At 46.0% G+C, this 11,626-nt stretch overlaps 1 protein-coding gene across 2 annotated transcripts in view; it reads left to right on the plus strand.

Annotated features, from left to right (window-relative positions):
• Positions 1-8,424: 8,424 nt before the first annotated feature.
• Positions 8,425-11,626, plus strand: part of LOC123180494 (nucleolar protein dao-5) — an 8,630-nt gene continuing 5,428 nt past the window's right edge. For both annotated transcript variants that reach the window (XM_044592566.1, XM_044592567.1), the window contains exon 1: positions 8,425-9,269. In XM_044592566.1, coding sequence (XP_044448501.1) covers positions 8,549-9,269 — 721 coding nt within the window. In that variant the 5' untranslated portion in view covers positions 8,425-8,548. The remainder of the gene's footprint in view (positions 9,270-11,626) is intronic.

Consider the following 11,626-nt stretch of genomic DNA (forward strand, 5'->3'; position numbering starts at 1 on the left):
GCCCATAGAAACGGCCATCCGGAGACCATGTAGTAGTGCCTCATATTCGGCTATGTTATTGGAGTCCGTATACATGATTTGTAATACATACCGGACTGTGTCCCCTGTAGGGGATGTTAGGATGACACCAGCCCCCAATCCAGCTAACATTTTGGAGCCGTCGAAGTACATCACCCAGTTGGAGTATGTGTTGTACTCTTTAGGGAGTTCGGCTTCTGTCCATTCGGCGACGAAGTCAGCCAACACCTGAGATTTAATAGCTCGGCGTGGCTTGTATGTTATTTCAAATGGTAAGAGCTCGATAGCCCATTTGGCAACGCGGCCGGTGGCGTCTCGATTGTTTATGATGTCATTGAGTGGTACTTCGGAAGCCACCGTGATCGAGCACTCTTGAAAGTAGTGCCGCAGTTTCCGAGATGCCATGAAAACCGCATACGCTACCTTCTGATAGTGCGGGTATCGGGATTTACATGGTGTAAGGACCGCCGATACATAGTATACTGGTTTTTGGAGTGGGAATTTGTGTCCCTCTTCCTCTCGTTCGACGACGAGCACAGCGCTCACCACCTGGTGAGTTGCAGATATGTACAACATCATAGGTTCGCCAATGTTTGGTGCGGCAAGGATTGGGTTGTTTGCTAACAAAGTTTTTATTTCTTCCAACCCGGCTGTTGCCACATCCGTCCACTCATAGTGGTCGGTACGTCGGAGCAGGCGATAAAGCGGCAGTGTCTTTTCTCCCAATATGGAGATAAAGCGGCTCAAGGCTGCCATGCACCCAGCTAGTTTTTGGACCTGCTTTAGGTCTGTTGGCGTTGCCAATTGTGACAGGGCTCGGATTTTGGCCGGATTTGCTTCGATTCCTCTATTGGAGAAAATGAACCCGAGCAGCTTTCCGGCCGAACGCCGAAAACTCATTTTTCCGGATTGAGCCGTATGTCATATGTTCGGAGGTTGTCGAATGTAAGGCGCAAATCGTCCACCAATGATTTGACATGTTTAGTTTTGATGACTACATCATCTACATATGCCTCCACCATCTTGCCAATTTGTTTTTCCAGGCATGTTTGAATCATGCGTTGATAAGTGGCGCCGGCGTTTTTGAGTCCGAATGGCATAGTGTTGAAGCAGAAAGGCCCATACGGAGTAATGAATGGTGCGGCCTGATCGGATTCTTTCATCTTAATTTGATGGTATCCGGAGTATGCGTCGAGGAAGCGTAGTGAATCGTGTCCTGCAGTTGCGTCAATGATTTGGTCATTGCGGGGCAATGGGAAGGGGTCCTTAGGGCAGGCCTTGTTGAGGTCTTTGAAATCGACACAGAGGCGCCAGGATTTGTCCTTCTTTGGCACCATGACTAGGTTTGCTAGCCAGTCCGGGTGTTTGATCTCTCTGATGAACCCGGCTTCAAGTAGTTTGGCTAGCTCCTCCTCCATAGCTTGTCGCTTGGGTTCGTAAAAGCGCCGCAGCATTTGCTTGACTGGTTTGAACCCCTTTATTATGTTGAGGCTGTGTTCGGCCAGTCTGCATGGGATTCCTGGCATATCCGAAGGATGCCAGGCGAAGATGTCCCAGTTTTCACGCAGGAACGCTCTTAGAGTGGCGTCGATCATTGGATCCAGCTGTGCTCCAATGGCTGTTGTTTTATTAGGATTCGTTGGGTGTACTTGAAATTTGACTATTTCGTCTGCTGGCTTGAAGGAAGTGGATTTGGGCCTCTTATCGAGGATTACGTCGTCCTTGTCCACTGTAGAGCGCAGATTGGTTAGTTCCTCGGTCGCGAGGGCCTCGGATAGCGCCTCGAGGGCCAAGGATGCAGTTTTGTTTTCGGCGCGGAGTGCTATATCTAGATCACTAGTGATAGTGATAACTCCGTTGGGCCTTGGCATTTTGAGCTTCATGTACCCGTAATGGGGTATGGCTTGAAAGCGTGTGAATGCATCTCGCCCTAGCAGGGCGTGATATCCGCTGTTGAAAGGTGCCACGTGGAAGAGCAACTCTTCGAACATGTAGTTCTCCGGCATGCCGAATACGACATCGAGTTTGATCTTCCCCGAGCTTCGTGCTTCTCAACTGCGGATGATGCCTCGGAAAGTGGTGCCGCTTTGCTCAATTCGACTTTTGTCCATCTGCATTTTTTGGAGCGTATCTTCGTAGATGAGGTTCAGTCCGCTGCCGCCGTCCATGAGCACTTTGGTGAGCCGAAAGCCATCCACTATTGGGTTTAAGACCAAGGCGGCTGGTGCTCGGACTGATCTGGCCCTTGGCTCGTCATCGGCGGTGAAAGTTATCGCCATGTCATTCCAAGGATTTATTGCGGCTACCTGGTTGACTTCGGCAAGGTCGCGTAATGCCCTTTTGCGCCGGTTGTTGGAAGAAAAGGTCTCGAAGATCGTAAAAACATTGAGATCGGCATCCTCCGAAGAGTGCCTCTCTGGAGTAATGTTGGTGAGGATGGCCTCGCCGCTCTTAGCTACCCGCCGGAGTACCCAACATGCCCGAAGGCTATGTGTTGGTTCGGTATTTGGCGTCGTATGTATCTGACAGGGTTTGTTGAGCAGGTCGTCAAGGAAAGTTCCGTGTCCTGTGAAGGGCTTGACTTTTTTGTCCATGAGATGACGATCAGGTGCCCCGTACGGGTGCAACCTTTTTTCCGTTCGGTGGGCTGCTTGAAGGCAGGAGGTTCCCACCGAGCTGTCTGGGCCTTCCAGGCGCTTTCCATTGCACAGTACTTCTGTACGATGTGTGCCAAATCTGCAAAGTGCAATATGCGGCGGCGGTTGAGAGCGTTAAGGATTCCCTCGTCCGTACAGTTGCGACAAAATACTGAAACCGCGTCATCGTCGCAGCAATCTTTGATCTTGTTTTTAACAAGGAGGAATCTGGCCCAAAAGTGATGGCCCGTTTCCTCAGGTTGCTGCTGTACATACATTAGGTCGCATACATCTGGAGGACCTGAATTACTTGGGGAATATTTCTTGTGGTGGGTGGGCGGGTTAAAATCCGAACCCTGAACCACTATTGCATCCGGAGTTTGACGAATTTGCGAGGTCATCGACCCAGGATCCGGAGTGTCCTGGCGGCCTTTGGGCTCAACACCCGGTTCTATGTTCAGCGGACATGAGGTCTCTTCTCGAAGATGGGTATCCGGTTCGCGGGACTCGGAAATCCGAACATAGCTTGTTCTGAACTTAGGGGGAGAAGTACTCTCGGCTTGTTCCTCCATGACCGCTACCAGATGGGTGATCGGCGGGGACCTGATTTCCCTCTGATCGGGTTTAAGCCCAAACCGATCGTAGTCTGTTGCAACTCCCAAGGCGCCGATGCGATCTAGTAGCTCGTTTAAGGACGAGACATCTGCTGGATCCATCTTTTTGGGGTGTTCAAGGCCGATGCGAAGATGATGTTTAGCGATTTTGAGGGCTACCTTTGGCTTAACGGCCGCGCAGGCGCCCATGGTGAAACCGCCGAGCTGGAGGACCTGTCCCGGAGCTAAGGCCCCTCCAGAGGTAATGTTGTCTTTAATGACAAGGCGAGCCATCGATCCTGCTGTCGACGACATAGTGGAACTCTCAATGAAAGCACCAATGTCGGTGTCAAAACCGACCTATCTCGGGTAGGGTGTCTCGAACTGTGCGTCTAAAGATCGATGGCAACAGGAGACAAGGGGATGCGATGTTTACCCAGGTTCGGGCCCTCTTAATGGAGGTAATACCCTACTTCCTGCTTGATTGACTTTGATGAGTATAGGGATTACAAGTGTCGATCTACCTCGAGATCGTAATGGCTAAACCCTAGTTGTCTAGCCTATGTGAATTTTGATAGCCTCTACGGACTAACCCCTCCGGTTTATATAAACACCGGAGGGGCATAGGGTTGTACAGAGTCGGTTTACAGAGAAAGGAAACTACACATCTGGGCGTCAAGCTTGCCATCCACGCAAAGGAGAGTCCCGTCCGGACACGGGGGAAGGCCTTCTATCTTGTATCTTCATGGCCCATCAGTCCGGCCCATGCTACACAGCCCGGACACCCGAGGACCCCGTAATCCAGGACTCCCTCAAGCGTCAAGTGAGGAAACTAAGAAATATTGTTAGGCGAAAGAAACGGGTGATTGGAATTAAGCTCTTTATTTACACTTTGTCCAAGACAACAGTGAACTTTAGTATGGTAAGTAATGTGTTGCCTTTTCCCCCTGCCCACAACAAGTTACTCTATTAGACCTCAGTATCTGATATTTTTCTCTTTTCAGTGGTTTCCGAAGCTATTTACTGATGATTACCTTGCAAACTACATGACCGGAGTGGAGGCAACTACAGTTAAAGTATATAATTCATGCTACCATGATAATGCTCTAGAAGTCTTCCTGAAGGTGGTGAAGGATGGGTGGGCGATCGTCACAAGGGGTTGGACAAAAGTGGTTCGTGCCTATGGCATGTAGGAAGGCACATTATGGGCATTCCGCTTCTTCAACACCGTCGGCAGTCAAAATGATTTACACTTGTCTCTTCACCTTTACTGCCTTTAAATATTATGGTTCATCATAGTTAATTGTTGCCTAATCCTGTAATTACTGAACATATTGTACTGGCAATTTTATTTATGCATTCGTTGTTGAACCATTGTGCTGAGAATTTGAATTGCACGTTTCATATTTCAAAATTTCCAATTCAAATAATAAATTACATGCAAAAATAAAAATATACAGGAGCTAATAAAATAATATGCACACAGTTAGAAAGAAAATAGCGTGTGTAAAGAGAACAGACGGGCATGGAACTTTGCAAACGGTTCTGGCAGTAAAAGCGCTTGTGATGGATAGCCCAATGTCACACAGTTTTCTACATCAAATTGTGTGTGATGTAGTTCATAAAAGCAAACAGTTAACCAAGGCAGAGCGTGTGTGATAGTTACACCTTTCACACACGAGCGTATACATAAAATTGTGTGGGATGTACATACTGTGTGGGATGTACATAAGAACGGAAACGTATTCCTTGGATTGACTGTGTGTGATATACATACGAACGGAAATGTTTTTCTGGGATCCACCGTGTGGGATGTACATACGAACGGAAATGATTGGGTTTCGATGCCTCGCCCGATCGCACACGACCCCAGCCTGTGTCCCAGGAGGGCTTATCCCCGACGATTTCTGGATCGTGTGGGAAGGACCCCCTATCGCTCACACTCACTTGGCGACGGTTCCAAATGCCGTCATGTAAAGGGGTTAAAAACCGTTTGTATAGCACCGACGCGTACCAATGGCAATTGATATAAAAGCACATAGTTATGATGATATCCAAGGCAATGATCATGGATTGTGATTGTTTCAATGACTAAGAACATTGCTTGTTAGTTTCCAATAAAGTTTATGTTCCATACTTTAGAATGTGAATGAATTGTTACTCTAGCATGAGAAGTTTTATGATGATACATTGTTGTTATGATAATGACCATGATTCTTCCATGTCCGTATTTTATTTTTTATCGACACCTCTCTCTCTCTCTCTAAACATGTTGTCATGATTATCGATTTCGGTTTTCGCTTAAGGACAAGCGAGGCTTAAGCTTGGGGGAGTTGATACGTCCATTTTGCATTGTGTTTTTATGTTGATATTTATCGCATTATGGACTATCATTTCACTTTATAATACAATTCTTATGCCTTTTCTCTCTTATTTTGCAAGTTACACATGAAGAGGAGATTGCCGACAGCTGGAATTCTAGACCGGAAAGGGCTACATCGGAGACACTTTTTTTAAACAACTCTAGATGGGCTGAAAATTGACGGAGAATTATTTTGGAATATATTAAAATTATTGGCAAAAGAAATACCAGTGGGGGACCCACCAGGTAGCCACAAGCCTAGGGGCACGCCCTGCCCCCTAGGCGATCCCCCCAAGCTTGTGGTGCCCCAGGCAGGCCTCCGGGGCCCATATTATCCTATATGATGCCATTTGACCTAGAAAAAATTAGAAGGAAGGTTTCAGGAGAAGCGCCGCCGTCTCGAGGTGGAACTTGGGCAAGAGCACTTTTGCTCTCCGGCGGAGAGATTACGCCGGGGAAACTTCCCCCTGGAAGGGGAAAATCGAAGCCATCGTTATCACCAACGATCCTCTCACTATGGGAGGACCAATCTTTGTCAACATCTTCACCAACACCATCTCATCTTAAACCCTAGTTCATCTCTTGTATTCAATCTTTGTCTGAAAACCCCAGATTGGTACCTGTGGGTTGCTAGTAGTGTTGATTACATCTCGTGGTTGATGCTTGTTCGTTTATTTGGTGGAAGATCATATGTTTAGATCCTTGATGTTATGATACCCCTTTGATCTTGAGCATGAATATGATTTATGAGTAGTTACGTTTGTTCTTGAGGACATGAGAGAAGTCTTGTCACAAGTAATCATGTGAATTTGATATTCTTTCGATATTTTGACGATATGTATGTTGTTTCTTCCTTTTAGTGGTGTCATGTGAACGTCGACTACATGACACTTCACCGTCTTTGGGCCTAAGGGAAGACATTGTGGAGTAGTTATTAGATGATGGGTTGCTAGAGTGACAGAAGCTTAAACCCTAGTTTATGCGCTATTCCGCAAGTGCTGATTTGGATCCATATGTTTCATGCTATGGTTAGATTTATCTTAATTCTTCTTTCGTAGTTGCGGACACTTGTGAGAGGGGGTAATCATAAGTGGGAGGCTTGTTCAAGTAAGAACAACACCTAAGCACCGATCCACCCACATATAAAATTATCAAAGTAAAGAATGTGAATCGAACAAACATGATAAAAGTGATTAGGTGAAATTCTCGTGTGTCCTCAAGAACGACCTTGTTTATTATAAGAGACCGTTCCGGCCTGTTCTTTGCTACAAAAAGGATTGGGTTATCTTGCTGCACCTTTGTTACCGTTACTACTTATTGCTCATTACAAATTACCTTGCTATCAAACTATCTGTTACCGATAATTTCAGTGCTTGCAGACAATACCTTGCTAAAAAGCGCTTATTCCTTCTGCTCCTCGTTGGGTTCAACACTCTTACTTATCGAAAGGACTACGATTGATTCCCTATACTTGTGGGTCATCAGACACTAAAATGTGACCATCGTACACTTTTTTTGCAAGCCTCAAAGGCTCCAAGTGTTATACTCGGAGGTACCGACCCGAACTAAAAGAGTCAACTCAAAGGATGGCCCATTGGATGTGGACGCAACTCGACTGGTCCGAACAAAGTTGATTTTGACGTTTTGAAATTGTTCTTAATCCTAGCAACACTCGTTCTTTGAAGATTGAGGGTTAAACATCAGTCCTCCTACATATCATAACATCTATTGGGAATAAGATGGTCATATTAGTCCCTTTAATAAAGTTGTCATAGACAAATCATAACACACTATGGGGCCATGGATGCACTTAATACAACATCGTGGTAATTGTATACCAAACCCACATGGTATATACATGTTAATAAATTAATCACCAGTGCTAACTAGTATGGTAACTACATCATCAGTATGATGATAATTAAATGGGGTAATACCACTTGTATGATGACTAATATTCAACAAACCACTTACAATACATCACTACCGTGGTGGACTAAGCAATCTAGTAGCTAATGCATCCCCACTAGTGATAACTAGTGCTAACCAATTTGGTAGATACATCACCATTGTAGAGGTAGCTCTTTCTAGATATCTTTAAACATACATCACTAATATAACAACAAAAGGTTAATCGGTTTAGTAACTAGATCGCCATTATGGCGGCACTTGTTTTTACCATTATAGTGAATTATTTTCTACCTACTATTGGCCTTGTTAGGAAACAAAAGAGGACCGCTTACAACCATGAAAACAAAATTCTAAACAATAGTTTGAGCATTGATAACATATTGACAAGTTGCCTTTCCTTTTGCATTTGGAGTTGCTTTAAGTTTCTATGCCTCACATAGTTTGATAATGTTTGATGCCAACTCTATCTAATCCTCGCGTCTGCACATATTTTGGTTGTTGTTTCATATGCTTGACCAATGAATTGTATTTACATATATTTTTTATTCTTTTCTAAATGACGAGTGTTAGCTTCCAATTTCATAAAGGGATATTTTAAAGGCCCAACATCCCAACAATGAAGATTCACGGCGGCCCAGTGGTTACATAAACATATTGTGGTCCATTTAACCATTTTAACATATTTGCTATAACCAAGCCACACACGCCGAATATTTCAAGTCATTTCGAATTTCAGTGGGCGCGATTTCATACCGCGTGCGGTATGGTTTGCCCCCTTCGACTAGTATAAATTGCTCGCCTCGGCACGCCTCGCCTCAGCGAAAAAAATCATTTCCTTTTCGTTTCTCTCTCCTCTTCTCCACCTAATTACCATGATGCCCCTCGGACGGTGTCCCAGTCCCACCCGGCCCGAGATCCCCAAATTTCCCCAACCCCCGAAACCCAAACAGCGCAATCCCAAACCCAAACCTAAGCCCAGACCGAGAGACCCCGCACCCAAATCTAGGGTTTCGCTTCCCCGCCGCAGGATGGCTGCCCCCGCCGCCGCCGGCTCCGGCGCCGTCGTGCCCGCTGGTGACGGCGAGGGCTGGACCCCCAGTTTCGGCGACATGGTCTGGGGCAAGGTGAAGTCGCATCCGTGGTGGCCGGGCCACGTCTACAGCCTCACCCTCTCCGACGATCCGGAGGTGCATCGCGGCCACCGCCATGGCCTCGTCCTCGTCGCCTTCTTCGGCGACGGCAGCTACGGCTGGTTCGAGCCGCACGAGCTCGTCCGCTTCGAGGACCACTTCGTCGAGAAGACCTCGCAGGGGGGCAGCCGCACCTTCCCCGCCGCCGTCGCCGAGTCCCTCGACGAGATCTCGCGCCGCAGCGCGCTCGCGCTCCTCTGCCCCTGCCGTGGACCCGACACCTTCCGCCAACACAACGAGGATCGGAGGTTCCTCCTGGTGAACGTGCCCGGGTTCGACAGCAACGCCGAGTACCTCCCCGAACAGGTGACGGCCGCGCGGGAGCGGTTCGTCCCGCAGAAGATGTATGACTTCCTGCAGAACGCTGCCGTGCAGCAGCGCGACGCGGCGGAGACGGCCGCACGGACCTTGCCTGGGATCGAGATGGCAGCGATGCTCATGGCGTACCGCCGGTCTAGGTACGAGAGGTACGACCTCACCTACGCCGAATCATTTGGGGTGGATTCGAAGAAGGCCCTTGAAGGCGAGGTCAAGGCTGAGAATGAACGGTCTCAACGAGGTATCGACACTCACATGCCCAATCCTAGTAGTACTACTATTCATTGTTCTGTTATTGTTTTTGCTATGTACTTGAACTTGATGGGCAGATTACCTGATACTAATCCTTTTGATGTGAATAGTGAACTGGATATTGGTTCTTCAAATATTTATTATTTCTCTTTTGTTGAACTGTGTGTTGCATGAATGCGAAAAATGTTTTTATCTGTATAGCCAACACCTTTTACACAAATCATGTGCATAATTGTGCAAAGCTATACTGGTAATAAATACTAAAATCTGCATTTGACACAAGATGAAATCCGAATCAAGTGAAAGCTATACACATACGAATATCGTTTGATCAATGAGGACTTGTTCCACACACAAGAATATGTGTATCATACGTCCATAGCTTATCCACTTATCTATCTTTCCCATCCAGTTATGCTGAATACAAATATTAAAAGATACAATGAAAGTTTACCTCTCCACGGTGCATATAGATTTTTAAAACAGCAGCTTCTGTGTGCTATGATGGATTTTGGATGGATTCTGAAATGTTTCTCTTGCATCCATATATTTCCTTGATTTGGGTACTTGTTACTCATCTAGTTTCTTCTAAGGCCATGCCTTAAAATCTGGTATATTTGGGATTTGGATCTCTTTCCTCTTCCTGTGAGTGTGCATTAGTTTAACATCGCATTGCATTTCAGTTGCGTTCACGTTGTACCTTTCTTCAGCCCTTCATAATCTCGCATATTAAGGTAGAATCGCTTAGTTTCAGCAACTTGACCTTTTGTTTTTGTTGTTGGTGAGGAGTATTAGCGCAATGTTTGATAAGAACTGAATAAGTATAGGAACACTGATTCTGAAAGAAGGTACGTTTACGTGCCTGCTAAAAACATATCGGTGATTGGTGGAGATGGACTTGGGGTACTTATACATATTCTGGATGCACTATTTCGTTTTCATCATTGAGCAGGCATCGAGGTAAGGCGGTTGAGTTCACCTGCACACATGAAGGAAGGCATCAATTTAACACCGTACACTGCCTATTACTTTACATTCATAAATAAGCATGTAAATATATCTACAAGGTAGCAGTTCAAGGATGTTTATTGTCAGTTTAGACATGCATGGTCAAGTGATTATAGTAATTTTAGCAGGACTTCTCTGTTAATCGCTTAGTGGAATTAATCTGGTTGCACATGACAATTATAACCTGAAAGTTATCTTGATTATCCCAAAACAGTTTACATTCGAATTATTCTTGATAGTTCTTAAGTTGAGGTCCTGCATAGACAACCAAAATGAAGTTAACATCTGCCGACATATGCATTTTTTCCAAGATGGCGAGAAAACGAATGGTGAAAGCTATATAGAGTTACTTTGGCCAGACCAGCAACAACTCTGAGTACGCTATCTAACCCCTTTGCCCTCTCCTTACCTTGATCTTCGACCACTGTACTAAACTTTGATGCAAGTTCTAAACCGAATTGAGTTAGGCGTTGTGCCAGAGGAGGATTCTATCACAAATTCTTACCGGAGCCAGGTCCACTAGTTTCCTTCACATTCGGAGCAGTTCAGAGGACATTCTGTCCCATATTCTTACCGGAGCGTGTTCCACTAGTTTTGCCTCGCATTCTGAGCACTTCAGAGGACATTCTATCCCAAATTCTTACCGGAGCCTGTTCCACTAGTTTGGCCTCACATTCAGAGCAGTTCAGAGGACATTCTATCCCAAATTCTCACTGGAGCCTGTTCAACTAGTTTTGCCTCACATTTGGAGCAGTTTGGAACAATCAGAAGACGCCACTGAAAGCAGTTTCAGCCCGTCCTTTTAGCTGATCCAGGCATGCTACAGTTATGATGAGAAGCTTATGAAGAAGTACGCATTGCTATCTTCTCCTGAATTTTATGGACCGATGATTCATCTCCAATATGAACTGTCGAAGCCATGCTAGGAAGGGGTGTTTGATGGGCTGTTCCAGCGCAGAGTAGAGCCTGCGGTTCTTCCCCTTGCTAAAAGCTCGGAAGTTGATTGGCCATGCCTTCCTTCCAGAGTTGAGAGCGAATCCATATGCCATGCCCACTCGCCACAGAACTTTGTGGAATCCATATGCCAATCTTGTTCGGTGACACGGATGGGTCACATCCCTACCCAAGGAAATTCAGATAGCGTTATCAAATTGCGTTTCTCACACCAGCTGTGCTGTTTGGGGACTTGGCCTGCGGTGAACGGAGCCCTTTGCACCTCATATCCAACTTTTCCGTGGGAACCTAGCCTGCAGATGGAGTTTCAGTAGAACTCATGGGGAATCAAGAATCTGGCCATCGGTCTGACCTGTTAGGAACGCAGCAGCGTCAGGATTCCAC

This window comes from Triticum aestivum, chromosome 1D (genome assembly GCF_018294505.1).
Source record: "Triticum aestivum cultivar Chinese Spring chromosome 1D, IWGSC CS RefSeq v2.1, whole genome shotgun sequence".
In the NCBI taxonomy this organism is placed as follows: domain Eukaryota; kingdom Viridiplantae; phylum Streptophyta; class Magnoliopsida; order Poales; family Poaceae; genus Triticum; species Triticum aestivum.